Below are 19,229 nucleotides of genomic sequence, written 5' to 3' on the forward strand. Positions count from 1 at the left end.
TTAGTACTTTATGAGTTAGATTTGAGATTTCCAAGAAGTACGTTCATGTTTTTTGCCAATTAATGATAGCCTTCACTGTTTTACTTATTTTGAACAACTTGTTTTCCAAAGAAATTTGACTTCAAATTTTCTTGTTGCACCTTTTTATAGTGGTGGCAACTCACCTTGATTATTCAGTAATTTTTTCTATTCAACATAAATTTCACTGTATTTGTATATTTTTTTATAAATTTATTTATTTATTTTTGGCTGCGTTGGGTCTTCATTGCTGCATGTGGGCTTTCTCTAGTTGCGGCGAGCAGGGGCTACTCTTCGTTGTGGTGTGCGAGTTTTCTCATTGTGGTGGCTTCTCCTGTTGTGGAGAACGGGCTCTAGGCACAGGGGCTTCAGTAGTTGTGGCTCACAGGCTCTAGAGCACAGGCTCAGTAGCTGTGGCACATGGGGTTAGTTGCTCCACAGCAAGTGGGATCTTCCTGGACCAGGGCTTGAACCCATGTCCCCTGCATTGGCAGGCGGATTCTTAACTACTGCACCACCAGGGAAGTCGTGTATTTGTATATTATGTAATTATAATTTTATTTATTTATTTTTGCGGTACATGGGCTTCGCACTGTTGTGGCCTCTCCCGTTGCGGAGCACAGGCTCCGGACGCGCAGGCTCAGCGGCCATGGCTCACGGGCCCAGCCGCTCCGCGGCATGTGGGATCCTCCCGGACTGGGGCATGAACCCGTGTCCCCTGCATCGGCAGGTGGACTCTCAACCACTGCGCCACCAGGGAAGCCCTGTAATGATAATTTTAAAAGAGAGTTGCTTTGATACCTTCAGGGTCTCTGTTCATCATTACATACTTTTTAAATTTTCTGTTCATTAAATTTTCAATATTAACAGATATACATCAGAATTTTAAGAGTTTTTCTTTTATTTCAATTGAGAAAGATGGCCACAAAGAGACAGATGTTATGAATGACTTGTTGATCATTGATTGGGTAACAGCAGTCCCTGAATCAATAGTTCATTTCCTTGAAAAAATATGTAACATGATTCTTCAAGCGAAAGTTACCTTGTTTGCTAATTAGCCAGTCTCTTTTTAATTTGCCTACCATTGGGCTATTTGCTATCAGTAGCACACTCCTCAATAATTGACAGAGAAAAAAAGAGATAAAACAAAAATTCACCAATTTTACTCAAAATTTCTTCAATCCTGCTTTTTCCCCTCTACAGTGATAAATAAGCTAGTTTGCTGAGTTACAGAAGAAAGAATCTCAGTTGCACGTGACTCTTCTACTGGGAATAGCTGCCTTGTTTTTAACTGTGCCTCTCAAATGTATTATAGAAGAGCTTAGAGACTAACAATTAAGATAATTTTAAAGAAACATCTACACATCTCATGCTTACTTTATACCAAGCACATTTTGTTTTTTAAACATGTTAAAATACAGAAAGTATAGAGGATAACGTTAAAAGCACCCATGTACTTATCCTTCAAGATTAATGCATGCTAACATTTTGTCATATTGCTTCACATTACCAAAAATCCCATAAATTTGAAATCCCCTTTGATCTTCTTTTGAGTTCTGATATGAAATAGGAATAAGTCATTCTGGTCCTCATTATCACACTTTAATTACATATATATTAATTCATAAAACATGTATAGTATAATTGATGTATTTTTAATTTACATAAATGGCACTAAATACAGCGCATGACACAATAGTTTAATACATGTTTGATGAAGGACAGACAGAATAGGAGACACTGAAGGTTTTTAAACAGGCATCTTATAGAGTTATATCTGCATTTTAAAGAGAATTTTGGAAGCAGTGTTGAAAATGAAGTGGAGTGGAAAATATTCCAAAATCAAGGAGGAAAGAAGGAAGGAAGGAAAGAATAGAAAAGTAAGAAGAAGAAAAAGAAGAACAAAGCAGGTTAGAAAAAGAGACTGGGGACAAGTTGGTCTTGTAGAGTTATAATTTGAGTCCCAAAAGGACAGGAGAGCAAGACTGGGGCAGAAGTAATATTTAAAGAAATAATGACAAAAATCTCAAAAATTGATGAAAGGCATCAAGCCACAGAAACAAGAAAAATAAATTCTAAGCAGCACAAATCCAAAGGAAACTACACCTATATATTATAATAAAACTTCAGAAAACCAAATAATGGAAGTCAGAAGACAATGGAATGAAATCTTCAGTGTGCTAATGTACTAAAAAGAACTATCCTGGAGTTCTATACCAAGCAAAAATCAAGTTCAAAAAATGAGGTGAAATAAAGACATTCTCAGGCAAACAAAAGCTGAGAGAATTCATCAACAGCAAACCCACATTAAGGAAATACTTCAACTAGAAAGAAAATGATCTTAGAAGGATGCACAGAGATGTTGGAAGAAGTGAAAAAAAATGCAGAGTCAAAACATGGATCAACATAAATGAATATTCACTACACAAAACAATACTAATATTGCCTCATAGGGTTTAAAATATAGAGAGAATTTAAATACATGACAACTGTATTAGTTTCACAGGGCTACAGTAACAAAGTACCATAAACTCGGTGGCTTAAAACAACAAATCTATTCTCTCACAGTTCTGGAGACTAGAAGTCAAATCAAGTTGTCACCAGGGCCAAACACTCTGTCTCTGAAGGTTTTAGGGGATTATCCTTCCTTGCCTCTTCTTACCTTCTGTTGGTTGCTGGCATTCCTTGGTATTTCTTGTCTTGTAGATACATCACTCTAACCTCTGCCTCCATCTTCACATGATCTGTGTATCTGTGTCCATACTTCCTTCTTCTTTTAAGGACGTCACGAGTCATTGGATTAAGGCACACTCTAATCTAGTATGACATCATCTTAACTTCATTACGTCTACAAAGACCCAGTTTCCAATTCACAACCTCAAGGGGTTAGGACTTCAACATATATTTAGGAGGGACACAATTAACCTATAATAACAACAGCAATAGCACAAAAATTGGGAGGGGAGTAAATGGAGTTAAAGTACTCTAAATCTCATGATTTGTCCAATAAGTTATAAAAGTAACAATTTATATTAGACTTTAGTAAATCAAGTATGCATGCTGGAATCTGGGATAAACACTGAAAGAATAGTATACGAATGTTGTGTTTCTGACATATATTTCATACTTTCATCATCATTCAGTTCAAAATATATTCTAATTTTCAATGTGACCTTCTTTGATACATGGGTTATTTGGGGATAATATATCACAAACAAAGTGGATTTATTTCAAGAATGCAAAGTTGGTTCAAGCTTTGAAAATTAATTAGTTAACAGAATAAAGAAGAAAATTACAACCATCTCAATAGATATAGAAAAATCATTTGATAAAATTCAATACCCACCCGTGAGGAGAGAACCTTAGAAAATTAGGATTATAAAGAATTTCCTTTATATCTACAAAAATCCTAATGCAAACTATCATACTAAATGGTGAAGTAATTGAAGTTTTCCCCTTGAGATTCAGCTCAAGGCAAGAATTCTCTTTATGATTTCTTCTGTTCAGCATTGTACCAGAAGTCCGAGTGCAATAAGGCAAGAAAAATGAATTTACAAATATCCCATAATTCATCAGTTTTATTCCCAGGAATTATATATGCCTAACAAATACATACACATGTGGACCAAATGACAAATACAATAATTATAGCAACTCTATTTGTATTAGCCAAAATGTAGAAGCAATCCAATTGTTCATCAACAATAACATGGATAAATTATGATATATTAATACAATCCCATAAGCAATGAAAACTAACTACTGTTACATGCAATAACACCATTGAATCATAATATTGAACAAAAGATGCCATACCGAAAGGAACATATATTATACAATTCCGTTTATATAAAATTCAAAAACATACAAAACTATGCCATGGTGTTAAAGGTCAGAATAGTGTTATCTCTGGAAGAAAGAAAGGAATAGTACTTGAAGATTACACAAAACTGCTTCTAGAATACTAACAATATTCCATTTCTTGATCTGAGTGGTGTTTACATGAATCACTGTTTTCACCGTGCTGTGCAGTTATGACTTGTGAACTTTCCTGCATGTATGTTATACTTATAAAAGTTTATTTTTAGAAACTTGATGACAAAGAAAAGGAAAATTAGAAAGGGAAGAAAGCATAGTTACAGTAATGAGCACTGACAACTTATACCCTGACAAGGAGGGAGAAAGAAAACCTTAAAAAATAGACTGATGAGCTCAAAATAAATGTGAATAATATGAGGCTTATTTAGTGTAGGAGAAAAATAGTCTCACCTGAAATACGTCTAAGCATATCAATATATTGCAATGTATTCGTCTTATTATAGTTCATCAGAGCGCAGTCATTTCCAGGAACATCTCATGGCAGAGATGGCTAATTACTGCCCCTAAACCATTGTTCCTTTAGACACAAGACCCATAGGTCCAGGGAAACCTAAACTCATGGCCACCAAGAATAAAGCCTGTTTTTCTCAGTCTCTGTATCTAGGCGGAACCATGCGTCTACATTCTGTATGATAGAATGTGAACAGAAATTGTGTACACAGCATCTGGATCATGCCCTTGGACAGTGTGCTCCTCTGTGTCACCTCTGTGCCATGATTACAGGGTGGAGCTGCCATCTTTCAAGTCAGGGATGAAGCCATGTGTTGAGGATAGAAAAGCCATCCTAAATGCCCTGTATTGGCACATCTCCAGACTAAGATAGAGAGAAACCATCTTGTGTCAGCCACTGTCAAGTCTAAACGAGATGGCCCACATGGGATCATTACCATTTAGTTTCACTTAACAGACTACTGATCAAAAAGAAAACAAAAATCTCAGCTAGAAAGGACATTTTTAAGACAATCAGGTAAATATAAATATATAATGAATGTTAGATATGGACAAATCACTGTTTTTTCCTTAGGTGTGTTAATTTCATTGAGGCTATATTCGTTGTTCATAGATCCATACAGAAATCTTTACTTGATTCCTAACGGTCTGGTGTGGTATAAGCATAGATAGATAATGCAAATGTGCCAAAATATTAATTAGTGAATCTGGGTGACAGGTATACAGATGTGGTTGTATTATCCCTTCATATTTTCTGTATGTATGGAATCTTCCACAATAAAAATTTAGAAAAATAAAAAACAAGAAAGACACTTTTGATAGAATGTAGTATGCACTTGGAGATATTAGAGCAGGAGTCCTCAACCCCTGGGCCACGGACTGGTACTGGTCTGTGGCCTGTTAGGAACTGGGCCGCACAGCAGGAGGTTGAGCGGCAGGCGAGCAAGCGAAGCTTCATCTGTATTTACAGCCGCTCCCCATCGCTCGCACTACTGCCTGAGCTCCGCCTCCTGTCAGATCAGCTGCGGCATTAGGTTCTCAAGGGGGAAGAACCCTACTGTGAACTGCACATGCGAGGGATCTAGGTTGCACGCTCCTTAAGAGAATCTAATGCCTGATGACTTGAGGTGGAGCTGAGGCAGTGATGCTAGCGCTGGGGAGCGGCTGCAAATACAGATTATCATTAGCAGAGAGGTCTGACTGCACAGAGACCACAATAAATCAACTGCTTGCAGACTCATATCAGAACCCTGTCCGTGAGTGGCAAGTGACAATTAAGCCGCATCTGGTGGCAGGATTTATAGTGGTAAGGGAATTGATGTACTTCAATTGTACAGCTGCATCTGGTGGCAGGTTTTAAGTAGAATCCACTTATTTTAGTCCTTGCCTGGCCCACCCATTATTTTATTTACCACTTCTGTCCGCACCTCTTTCCCGCACGGTGCACTTCTCTCAGTCACAGTTTTGGTAAGCCCACAAGCTAACCCTAGCCAAAATGAGTAAAACACAAATGTCGCTGGAGAGCTTCTTTGAAAAGGGGGAAAGACCCAATCATGAGACAGCAGAAGACTCTAAGACTGCCAACAAAATGAAAGCTGTATTTAAAAGAAAGTACCAAGAGTCCTATTTAAATACGGGTTCATTGCAACAGGTGTTTCACATTCTCCAAGCCCATTTTGTAAAATATGTGGTGACCCACTATCCAACGAAGCCATGAAACGCTTCGCCACATAGAGACCAAGCACCCTGCATTAAAAGACAAGCCTTTGGAGTTTCTCAAGAGAAAAAAACATGAACACGAACAGAAGCAATTATTGAAGGCCACAACTTCCTCAAATGTGTCTGCACTGAGAGGATCATTCTTAGTGGCTAACCGCATTGCTAAAGCTGGGAAGCCCTTAGTATTGGTGAAGAGTTGATCCTGCCTGTTGCTAAGGACATTTGTCGTGAAATTTTAGGAGAGGCTGCAGTTCAAAAGGTGGCACGTGTTCCTCTCTCGGCTAGCACTATAAGTAGACAAATTGATGGAATAGAGGATATTGAGGCACAATTGTTAGAGAGGATTAATGAGTCACTGTGGTACTCAATCCAGGTTGACGAGTCTACTGATGTTGACAAGGCAACAATGCTTGTTTTTGTGTGATATATTTTTCAGGAGGATGTGCATGAGGATATGTTATGTGCACTTTTGTTGCCAACCAACACCACAGTCGTTGAATGATTACATAACAGGAAAACTGAATTGGTCACTTTGTGTCAGTATATGCAGACGGAGGTGCTGCCGTGACTGGATGGCTTTCTGGTTTCACTACTCAGGTCAAAGAGGTCGCTTCTGAATGTGAGTCTATGCACTGTGTCATCCATAGAGAAATGCTGGCTACCTGAAAAATGTCACCTGAACTTAACAGTGTTCTGCAGGATGTAATTAAAATTATCAACCACATTAAAGTACATGCCCTTAACCCACGTCTGTTCACGCAGCTCTGTGAGGAGATGGGTGCAGAGCACACACGTCTTGTCTGATACACAGAAGTGAGATGGTTTCTAAAGATAGATCACTGGCCACAGTTTCTGAGTTACGAGAGCCGCTCCAGAGATTACTTTTAGAAAAACCATCACCACTGGCAGCACATTTCAGTGACACAGAATGGGTCGCAAAACTTGCTTACTTGTGTGACATATTCAACCTGCTCAACGAACGCAATGTCACTTCAGGGGAGAACGACAACTGTGTTCAAGTCGGCAGATAAAGTGGCTGCATTCAAAGCCAAACTGGAATTATGGGGGCGACGAGTGAACATTGGGATTTTTGACATGTTTCAAACATTAGCAGAGATTTTGAAGGAGACTGAGCCGGGGGCTTCTTTCTCCCAGCTGGGGCATGATCACCTGTCTCAGCTTTCAGAAGAGTTTGAGCGTTACTTCTTAACCACAGAAGACCCCTGAATTGGGAAGGAATGGATCCGCGACCCATTTGTGAATAATCGACTTTGTCCGTGCTAGAAGAGGATCAACTGCTTGAGATCGCAGATGACGGTGGCCTTAAAGGTATGTGTGAGACAACTTCAAATCCCCATACATTCTGGATTAAAGTCAAGCCGGAATATCCTGAGATTGCCACAAAAGCATGAGGAACCTGCTTCCATTTCCAACATCCTATCTTTGTGAAGCAGGGTTTTCTGCAGTGACGGTGACCAAAGCGACATCACGGAGTAGACTGAACATAAGTAACACACTTGGGTGTCACTGTCTCTCATCCCCCCCCAGATGGGACCATCTAGTTGCAGGAAAACAAGCTCAGGGCTCCCACTGATTCTGCATGATATGAGTTGTATAATTATTTCACTATATATTACAGTGTAATAAGACTAGAAGTAAAGTGCACAATAAATGTAATGTGCTTGAATCATCCTGACACCATCCCCTCACCCCACCCCTCGCCATCCGTGGAAAAATTGTCTTCCACGAAACTGTTCCCTGGTGCCAAAAAGGTTGGGGACCGCTGTATTAGAGCACAGAGGCAAGGCACTGACCACAGCATAACAGAGTCGCTCTTGGAAAGGCTATGGACCGTTTAACAAAGCAGATGTGTTTGCATTGTTCTGCCGCCATTGTTCCCAGTCCAAGCATGCGCTTTCTTCTTGCTGAAAATAGCTGACAGACTGTGGACAACTTTGTCAGATTCCTTCTGTAACTCGAATCAAATGGCAGAAACTAGCCAGCAGAGATTATCCTACAGACATTGCTTTAAGCTAACAGTGTGGGGGTGTGCCCTGTTTAAGGCACTGTATTTGCACACTGTCTAATACGCTTGCCTATCATCTGTCATCCATGTTACACACTGCAGTGGCATTCATTTTAATTGTGGACTCGACAGCTGCTACTGTCTTCCATAAAAATGTTATTATAGTAATAATAACAATAATGTTCCTTAGTTTCTGAGGGTTGCAAAGCCACACTTTAAAAGTCAATCTGTTAGAAAACAAAGGAAACTTGATCATAGATAACAGCAGACAGGAATGGAACAGTTAAAATCTCTTCAGGGGGCTTCCCTGGTGGCGCAGTGGTTGAGAGTCGGCCTGCCGATGCCACAGGCCGCAGAGCGGTTGGGCCCGTGAGCCATGGCCGCTGAGCCTGCACGTCCAGAGCCTGTGCTCCGCACGGGAGAGGCCACAACAGTGAGAGGCCCGCGTACCGCAGGAAAAAAAAAAAAAAAAAATCTCATCAGTGTAAGCTCTATAGTAAGATCACATTTATGGAATTTTACTTTAGTTAAACTGTGGGCCTGACTCATTGCATTTCAATAGATCCAGTCTATCTGTTCTGGGATCAAAGTATTTATTTTCCCATAAGAATATACTTCCAGAGCTTCGCTGGTGGCAGGGTGGTTGAGAATACTCCTGCCAATGCAGGGGACACGGGTTCGAGCCCTGGTCCAGGAAGATCCCACATGCCGCGGAGCAACTAAGCCCGTGCGACACAACTACTGAGCCTGCGCTCTGGAGACAGTGAGCCACGGCTTCTGAGCCCACACACCACAACTGCTGAAGCCCGCGCACCTAGAGCCTGTGCTCTATAACAAGAGAAGCCACCGCAATGAGAAGCCCGCGCACCACAACGAAGAGTAACCCCGCTCACCGCAACTAGGGAAAAGCCCTCACGCAGCAATGAAGACCCAAAACAGCAAAAAATAAATAAATAAATAAAATAAAAATAAAAAAAGAATATACTTCCAATCCATGATGGTAACAAAGCAAAACAAATACAAGTTTGAAATAAATGTTCTTTACGTATCCTTCATATTAGTATCTGTTCTGTTTACTCGTGTTTAGACCTGTATTGCATTGTTTACATTTACCAGATTAAGAATTTGGAACGTCGAATGTCACTTCTATGACTGGCCAGATTTTCAGTTAATATATGTGTGTATATGTGTGTGTGTGTGTGTATATATATATATATATATATATATAAATTGTATATATATATACATATGGCAGTATTAGTCAACAGCATAACTAGAAATTGTATGAATTGATATATAGAAATTTTAAAACAAAATACCTATCCTCTGGAATATAGAAGGCCAATTACTTGGACCTCTTACAATCACACTGAATAGAATATAATTACTTGTAAGAACACTACAAAATGCCAAGGGTTTCAGTTCATTTTTTATTATCAAATAATAACATCAAAAAAGTAGGAACTCTTTTATAAAGGAAAATCATATTAAATCATGTATTTTTTTTTTTTTTTTTTTTTTTGCGGTACGTGGGCCTCTCACTGTTGTGGCCTCTCCCGTTGCGAAGCAACAGTTTCCGGACGCGCAGGCTCAGCGGCCATGGCTCATGGGCACAGCCGCTCCGCCGCATGTGGGATCTTCCCGGACCGGGGTACGAACCCATGTCCCCTGCATCGGCAGGCGGACTCTCAACCACTGCGCCACCAGGGAAGCCCCTAAATCATGTATTTAAAAGTAATGATTTTTCTCTTCTGTTGCTTGATTTCAGAAAATTCTGATTGCAATATCACAATACTTCTGTAGGAGTTTCTTTTTTAAAAAAATAGACAAGTGAGCACCATTTATATGTCTCTTCTCAGAGCTGAAATAAAGGTTTCTTTAATGAACCTATAAAGAATTCCAAGATATTAGTCTTTTTTTTAATATATTTTGTTATAACCTTAACTTTTTTGTTTTTTTTAACATCTTTATTGGAGTATAATTGCTTTACAATGGTGTGTTAGTTTCTGCTTTATAACAAAGTGAATCAGTTATACATATACATATGTTCCCATATCTCTTACCTCTTGCATCTCCCTCCCTCCCACCCTCCCTATCCCAACCCTCTAGGTGGTCACAAACCACCAAGCTGATCTCCCTGTGCTATGAGGCTGCTTCCCACTAGCTATCGGTTTTACGTTTGGTAGTGTATATGTGTCCATGCCACTCTCTCACTTTGTCACAGCTTACCCTTCCCCCTCCCCATATCCTCAAGTCCATTCTCTAGTAGGTCTGTGTCTTTATTCCTGTCTTACCCCTAGGTTCTTCATGACCATTTTTTTTTCTTAGATTCTATATATATCTGTTAGCATATGGTATTTGTTTTTCTCTTTCTGACTTACTTCACTCTATATGACAGACTCTAGGTCCATCCACCTCACTACAAATATCTCAATTTCATTTCTTTTCATGGCTGAGTAATATTCCATTGTATATATGTGCCACATCTTCTTTATCCATTCATCCGATGATGGACACTTAGGTTGCTTCCATGTCCTGGCTATTGTAAATAGAGCTGCAATGAACATTTTGGTACATGACTTATTTTGAATTATGGTTTTCTCAGGGTATATGCCCAATAGTGGGATTGCTGGGTCATATGGTAGTTCTATTTTTAGTTTTTTAAGGAACCTCCATACTGTTCTCCATAGTGGCTGTATCAATTTACATTCCCACCAACAGTGCAGGAGGGTTCCCTTTTCTCCACACCCTCTCCAGCATTTATTGTTTCTAGATTTTTTGATGATGGCCATTCTGACTGGTGTGAGATGATATCTCATTGTAGTTTTGATTTGCATTTCTCTAATGATTAGTGATGTTGAGCATTCTTTCATGTGTTTGTTGGCAATCTGTATATCTTCTTTGGAGAAATGTCTATTTAGGTCTTCTGCCCATTTTTGGATTGGGGTTTTTTTTGTTATTGAGCTGCATGAGCTGCTGGTAAATCTTGGAGATTAATCCTTTGTCAGTTGCTTCATTTGCAAATATTTTCTCCCATTCTGATGGTTGGCTTTTGGTATTGTTTATGGTTTCCTTTGCTGTGCAAAAGCTTTGAAGTTTCATTAGGTCCCATTTGTTTATTTTTGTTTTTATTTCCATTTCTCTAGGAGGTGGGTCAAAAAGGATCTTGCTGTGATTTATGTCACAGAGTGTCCTGCCTATATTTTCCTCTGAGTTTGATAGTGTCTGGCCTTACATTTAGGTCTTTAATCCATTATGAGTTCATTTTTGTGTATGGTGTTAGGGAGTGTTCTAATTTCATACTTTTATATGTACCTGTCCAGTTTTCCCAGCACCACTTATTGAAGAGGCTGTGTTTTCTCCACTGTATATTCTTGCCTCCTTTATCAAAGATAAGGTGACCATATGTGTGTGGGTTTATCTCTGGGCTTTCTATCCTGTTGCATTGACAAGATATTAGTCTTAATGACAGAATGATTGTGTAACTTCATGACTAGGTCTTTTATTTCAAAACATTTCAACATTACAAAACAAAAGTATTTTAAAGTTATGAAAGATTATAATCTCATTTATGGAAATATGTCATTAATGATCCATTTCTTCACACAAGTAAACAAAATACTATTTTAGAAAGTCAAAGTATTCAGATTAAAGTTACTAAGTGTTAAATATTTGGGGCTCAAATAACCCCAAGAAATTACCATCACACTCTGAAATGAAAACAAGCACCACTACCAGTGATAATCCCATCATTAAACTTAAAGAAATTATAGATGGGAATTTTCTATAAGTGTTTTTAGCTCTAAAATACAGTACTTTGCTGAAGAACTCACTTTCAGGGTGCAATTCAAAACCTTCATCCTCAGGCTAGTCAGTCTGGAAGGACACACATAAAATATTTAATCTGTTTCAGGCCAACAAATTGCTCCAGAAGATGAGAAGTGATGACCAGATTGTTCTGTCTAAACCACTGCCTTTGTAAGGAAAATATCTTAGAAGCCTGTTTAACCATATTCCAGGTCCATAACTCACTATTCAGAAAGTTTACCCTGTGATGTGCCAAACAGCATCCTGATTCATTGGATTTAGAACCCTGTTAGTGGCTGAGGGAAACACTGTGTTAACTAGAAACACCCTGCATTTTTGTTACTCTTCCTTGCCAATCACATTTTCACATCCAGCTTCTGGATATTGTTTCTTTGTAATCAAATACTAGCAATTTCACTTGATAGTTCTTCTTTTGAGCTCACAGAGAAGAAGAAAGCGTTGGGTATAGTTGAAGAGCTTTCCTGTAGTGGTTTTTTCCAGAGGAGCTCATTGTTGTCTGTACCTAGAATATTATTTTTCTTTCCTTTCATATTTTACAAGAATAAAATAACATCTCATCGCTGGGTTGGAAGTAATTTGTACTTGGGGTCATCCATCCAGCACTATTTCAGTGTGATACACTTTTTTTTTTTAAGGTAGGAATTATATTTCAACAAAGTGACTTTCAATCCCTGCCTAAATATATGGAAGTGAGGGAAGCCACCACTCTACCCTGGTGATGAATCAGTCACCTCATTCATCACCAGAGTAGAGCCGCCTAAATTGGCCGGCTAGGCGGTGTCTGCTTCTGTCCACACATCTCCTTGTATATCCCTCCGGATGAAGCCTTATTCCTGTACCTCCCTTCACTAGCTACTTCATCATTGCGGCTGCTGGAATTGTAGAAAGCATTTGAGGAATTTTACAGGCTGGTAAAATTATTCTGCAACTTCAGTTTTAAAAAATATATCTTCCAGATATTTCTTCTCTCAAAGTTTTAATTAATTATATCTTGAAATTTATGTGTCCTTTTAAAATGACTCATTGAAAACTTGGACTTAATAATCAAATGATACTTTTCAAGTGGTATTTAAACCCTTTAGTTCAAGTTACCATTATATATTGTCCTTAAACCTTAGATTTCTTCTTCAAATGAAAGATAATCCTTTTGTTGTTAGTTTATCTCATGGTTTGTTTCAATGCGAAAAATCAATGCTTGGCATATAGGACTGGATCCTGCCCATCCCCCTAACCGCCCCCCACCCTCCTTTTTGGGTTTGCAGAGATCAAGGAAAAACAGGACGTCTGAGTTACAAAAGCAATAAGCAGACAATTCAACTTTTAAAGGTAAGTATATAAAGATATTGCAAATTTGCCTTCTTTGCAGAAAACTAATGACTAAAATAATTTGTAGATACATCTTTAAGAGCCCTCAGAACATGGATTGTTCTCATATATCCTGTAGTGATTAGTTTTCTGTTAAATATTTATGTTGCTTTTGGAACCATCAGTTTTTGTCGTCTCTGTTGTATGATAAACTTTTTAAGAATGGGAAACAAAGAAATATCACATCTTTACTTTTTGCCCTCTGTCCTCATCCTATCCTTGCTGATGGACAAGTAAGAGTGACTGAAATCCAGAGTCACTTCAAATACTAAAAAATCAGTTTTACAACTATACCAGTACATTTTAATTCCTATGAGCAACAGATTATTAATAGCATAACAGAAGTTATTCTGGTTAAAGAGACTGCAGAAGCTCTCTAGTTGTGTGGCTTTTAAATGGTGATGAAAGGGAAGATTAAGAACTCTGGCCTCAGCTACTCAGTTGATAAATGACTTTGCATCATTTAATCAGTCACTTCTTGCATTGCCTCATCTTTTTCGTGCTGATATCAACATCTAAGTAACTGAGGAAGATTTCAATGGCTTTCTGTTTTGTAAGTGGTTGTGTTTAACCCTTCCCCAAAGTGCTGATGATAAGGTGTTTTTTGGTCAAGGAATCCCTTTGGTCAGTGTTCTTCTCTAGTTGACATCCTTTGTTGCCCTAGTCCATGACTAATCTACTTATACGTCTTCTTGCTCTTTTTTTTTCTGACTAAGCTTTAGATTCACTCCTTGATTTAAGAATAAAGTTACAGCCACCCGATCACCAACTTCTTAGTATTCTAAACTCTTCTGGCAGAAGTGACTTTACTTCTCTACACAGCCTGCTGGCCTTGCATGGTCCCACTAGCTACCCACATCTGTGTACCAACCTTTCCAGTTTTCTCTGATTGCTCAGCTGTTCAGTTTCTTTCAGCTTGTCTCTTCCTAGGTTTTTCCTAATCAACATCTATTTTTCTGAAGGTTACCTACTTTTTTACCAGCCCACTCTCTCCATTTCTATAGCCTCATTATCCTTGAGCTTCCAAACTCTTAAACATGTGATGGCTACCTCTTCCTATTCTTCCGAGAACCTTTCTTCTCGGACACTTCTCGTAGAACGTTGGGACTGTAAAGGGGTTTATTACAGCCACTTCATTTTAGAGCGAAAGAAACAGAAGTCTGTAGAGACAAGTTACCAAAATTCACCTAGTAATCAACCACAGGGTCAAAATTAAACTAAAGATTTTTTAATTGCAAAAAGCTGAAGAATCCAGCCTTGGCCTCCACTGATATAATCTCTGCTCCCAGAAGTCTTAGAGTTTTCTCTATACCGAGATCCATTTCTTCCAGTTGGCATAGCCCTAAGCGGCATGTCGTTGAAATGCAAAGGATGGGATCTGAAATCTGCCATAGACATTAGCAACCAGCCCTTCTACAATTCAATTACCCTTCACTTCTGTAGCCAGAAGGGAATTATACTGAATACTGAATGTGCAGTTGAGTTTTATTATATACAAAAACAAGGATTTTTTGTTGTTGTTGGTTTTGGTTGGAAAAAAATCCTCTCATGGGATATTGAATAACATAATTTTGGCAAAAGGTTTTAGCCTCTGTTGGTCTTCCTCAGTCATTATTCTGCTTAACTACCATGGTCACAGATTTGTTCACTGAACCTCTCTGTGGGAGATTCTTTGGTAGTTCTGATTTTTTTTTTTTTTTTACCCACTCTGTTTTGAAAAGTTCTAGGTTCCTTGGATGCCTTACTTTTGTCTTCTCAGAGCCTCCCTCCCCATCTGGTGACATCTTTAGGATGGACCATCAGTGTGCTCTCAGAATATTTCTGAGGTCTTTACTAGGAGCAAAGTTTTACTTCATTTGTCAGTGAATAATTTCTGAATTACAGTCAGCTCCTGAGTCTGGTATATCTATTCATGGAAAACTGTTCAGAGACAAAGTCATTATTCAGTTCTCAATGATATTCAGGACCATTCCTTGGTGACTCGTATTGTTACACATTTGTACAGGATTTCACGGTTTTCACATTATCTTGTTTGAACCTATGAGGTAGGTAGGGCTGATATTATCTCCCTTTTATGGCTGAAGAAACTTCAGCTCAGTGAGATTCAGTGACTTTCCTAAAGTCACTTAGATAGGAACTGGCAAAGTGAAGACTAGAATCTTAGCCTAATGCCAACGCTCTTCCACATCACTCTGCTAATCAAGCATTAAGATTGTCTTGATTGGGACTTCCCTGGTGGTGCAGTGGTTAAAAATCCTCCTGCCAATGCAGGGGGCATGGGTTCGAGCCCTGGTCCGGGAAGATCCCACATGCCGCAGAGCAGCTAAGCCTGTGCACCACAACTACTGAGCCTGCACTCTAGAGCCCACGTGCCGCAACTACTGAGCCCACATGCTACAACTACTGAAGCCCACGCGCCTAGAGCCCGTGCTCCACAACAAGACAAGGCACCGCAATAAGAAGCTCGCACAATGAAGAGTAGCCCCCGCTCGCTGCAATTGGAGAAAGCCCGCTTGCAGCAATGAAGACCCAGTGCAACCAAAAATAAATAAATAAATAAATAAATAAAGATTGTCTTGAGCTACAAAAAAGGAGTTGGCTACCGTGAGAATCTTAAGACTTCTCCACACACTAAAAAAGATTCAAGTCCTATTTCCAAAATTGCTAAGTTAAGAGTGTCAATTATTGGTACAAACACAGAAAATTAAAGTTCAATCTCTAGATTCTTTAACTGCTAATCACACGTCTAGGCTACAATTGAATAACTCCATGCCATTGCACTTGGAGTCACAGCTCTCAAAAGCTCTCTTTGCTTAGTTCTTTGCGATGAATGTGTAAGAGTTCTGCTGTCTGAATAATGGGCAGTGCAGATGGGTAATGCCACAGAATGCTGCAGAAACAGAACTTTCCACAGGTTAGAGAAGAGAACTCTAGCAAGGCCACATCATGTCCCACCTGCCACATGAACTCTCAGATTGCTAGGAGACATGACAATCTAGGATAGAGAATAAAGAGGGAAGAAGGATCAGGGGCAGAAGTGGGACTTGTTACATATCACCAGCACTGTCCTCAAGAGTATGCAGTTGATTAGGACCTGGGAAGACAGCACCAAAATTGCAAGCATGGGATATTGCGTTCACAATTGGCAAAAGTTCTTACATTTATGAGATACTCTCGTATCTCATGTGTTGTATTAGGACTCCTAATAAAGTACCAGTGATAGCGTCCTTCCATGAACTGACAGGTGTTCACACAATACTTATTGTTCTGAATGGACCAAACCGGACAACTCAAACACGGGGAGTCCTTCTAGCCCTTCACGGAAACTTCCTTAGGACCCTGACAAGAACCTTCCATAACAATTTCTCCTCCTGGGGACAGTTTTTATGAGTGAGTATTTAACTCATAAATAGTGAGTTTTAAGAGTCAGTATTTAGCAGCATAGAAAGGAGGACTAATATTTAATACTTTTAATATGAAACCTTGCTAAAGGAGTTTTGAAAGTCTAATGATTAAATTTTCTGATGTCAGTGTTTTCTATCTGTATTTTGTTATATTTTCCTTCCATATATGTACTAATATCTCTCTCCTCTCTGCCCTCAAAGTGGTCTATTTCCAAAATTCTTCAGTCAGTCGAAATTTCATGAATATTTGTTTCCTATAACTTCTTTCCTTCAAAGTCTGTCAGCTACCCTGTTCTCTGTCTTCCCAGCCTCACCTTACTGTGCCATGGCTAGGCCGTACAGGAGGAATAAAAAGACCTGCAATCTAGACTTTTCACCATGCTGGGTCAGAGGTATTCCACAGTTTAAAGGAAACTACGTGCCCATGCAGATGTGTCCAGCTCCATTTCCACAGAGGAGGGTAGAACATAAACATCTCAGGCTGAGGAGTCTCCTGCTAAGTCTCTAGAGAAGACTCAAGCAACTGCAAACAGAGAAACAAAACCTTCTCTTCTTTATTACATTTGTGTGCATGTTACCTGGTATATTTTAAATCTGGGGCACCTCTTAGATATTTAATGGCAAAGATAATTAGGTACTACTTAAGTACCACCAAGAAGGAAATGAAGGGTGTGAACATTTAGAAACAAGCCATTAAGCTGGTTGTCTCAGAATCATTTTGATCTTCGTATTTAAGACCAGAAGTGAATAGTATCCATGACCAGTTAGTCTGAAATAGCTACGCTGCTTAGGAGTCAAAAAACCCTGCACATCACACATCAGCCTAAGAACTGTAACCTGAACAAGCACACAAGTTACAGAGTTGAGTTAGAAGGAGACCAAAATGAATAATCCTTTCACCCTGGCAAAAGGTGAGGCATCACCGAATAATTTCCTCCCTCCTGTTATCCCCCATCCATGAGTATGATCTAGATCTGCTATTTCCTGGTCTTAATTTAAGATTAATGAGAAGGAAAGACTCATCATCTCTACTTTATATTGCTATGACAATTTCAACATACTTCCAGTTTGTATTATATTTCATCATGCATTGCTATTTTATCTTTTGTTCAGGACAATAATATCCAAGTCTAGAGAACAACACAAGGATGCCTGACGTGACGCAGCCTGCCTTCCACCCAGGAGAGGAAACCAGCAGCAAGCGAGAACACGGTTTCTCTTAGAAAAGATAATTCCTCAGGACTTTCCTGTAACCATTTCTTAAAGCAGGAGAGAGAGTTCGTGGACAAGTTAAAACATTTGCTTTCTAGGCTGTTATGAAGAAAAACATTGGTCAAAAGCAAAACCATCACTGTTTTCATTTTACGCACATGAAGTTTCCCAGTCACTAATTTCAGTCTTTTATACCCTGCCCAGCTGTTAGGTCGACAACTTCTGCCATTTCTGCAGATGCATTTTCCAAAAGCACGTGTTTCAGGAATTCTGAGTCTTGTGGTCTGATTCTCTACACTTGGAATCTGTCTCCCAAAAGCATGCGTTAATCCGGCTTCTTAATGGCTGGAAGTAATAGATGAAGTTTCTATGGAGTAACTAGTTGGGGGTTTTTAAACCTGCCTACATGCAACTCAAATGCCAAAATAATCTCTTCCACCTCGTGATACTAGGTACAAAATCCCACAGATAGGAAATGCCAAGAGTGTTTTAATTAAATAATCTGATAGAGCTACTTTTTTTTTTTTTTTTTTTACAATTCTCACTTCTTAGTCTTTGGAGATCTTATTCTATACCCATCAAGAGTATAGAAGCTGAAAAACTAATGAACTTGCTCATTTTTAATGTTGACCCTCTTTATACGCAGAAGGTGTGATTGCTTCAGCTTCTGAGAACAAATCCTGTCTATACCTGGTAGCCCAGCTTCATTTAATTTAATTTCTGCTTATTTATATAACATATGCAGGAAGATGGGGCATATACAGTCTTGGAAGGTGAGATAGAGCAAGCAAAGTGAGGACCTTCCCCCGATATACTCTGTTTAAAAAAATAAACGTAAAATAACCCAAAAAATGATCATTAGTGGTGATCATTGAGTTTTGTTTTACTATATCCAAATATCAAGGGCTAAAAATACTTTATTTTTAAAAAGTCATGCGCCAAGGAACTCAAACATATACGTATACCAATATCAATAGCAGCATTATTCATAAGAGACAAAAGGTGGAAACAACCCAGTGTCCATCAGCAGATGAATGGATTTTTAAAATAGGGTATATACGCACAATAGAATGTTATTCATCCAGTAAAAAAATAAAATGCTAATATGTGCTACAACATGGGTAAACCTTGAAAATATTATGCTAAGTGAAATAAGCCAGACACAAAAGGACAAATATTCGGATTCCATTTTTCTGAGGTACTTAGAATAGGCAAATTCATAGAAGTGGAAAGTACAATAGCTTTTACCAGGCGTCAGCAAGAGGAGAGTGGGCAGTTGTTGTTTAAGGGGTGCAGGATCTCTGTTCAGGATGATGAAGAAGTTCTGG

At 39.0% G+C, this 19,229-nt stretch overlaps 1 protein-coding gene across 4 annotated transcripts in view; it reads left to right on the top strand.

Moving 5' to 3' along the window:
• The window catches only part of LMNTD1 (lamin tail domain containing 1), a 442,400-nt gene extending 423,541 nt beyond the window's left edge, over positions 1-18,859 (top strand). For 2 of the 4 annotated variants that reach the window (XM_060305879.1, XM_060305880.1), the window contains one exon: positions 9,660-9,919. In XM_060305879.1, coding sequence (XP_060161862.1) covers positions 9,660-9,870 — 211 coding nt within the window. In that variant the 3' untranslated portion in view covers positions 9,871-9,919. Of the gene's footprint in view, positions 1-6,502; positions 8,386-9,659; positions 9,920-13,182; positions 13,247-17,802 lie in introns of those variants that run through there. The other 2 variants (XM_060305881.2, XM_060305878.1) reach the window with 2 other exon arrangements.
• Positions 18,860-19,229: the final 370 nt, after the last annotated feature.

The sequence above is a fragment of the Globicephala melas genome, chromosome 10 (assembly GCF_963455315.2).
Source record: "Globicephala melas chromosome 10, mGloMel1.2, whole genome shotgun sequence".
NCBI classification, from domain to species: domain Eukaryota; kingdom Metazoa; phylum Chordata; class Mammalia; order Artiodactyla; family Delphinidae; genus Globicephala; species Globicephala melas.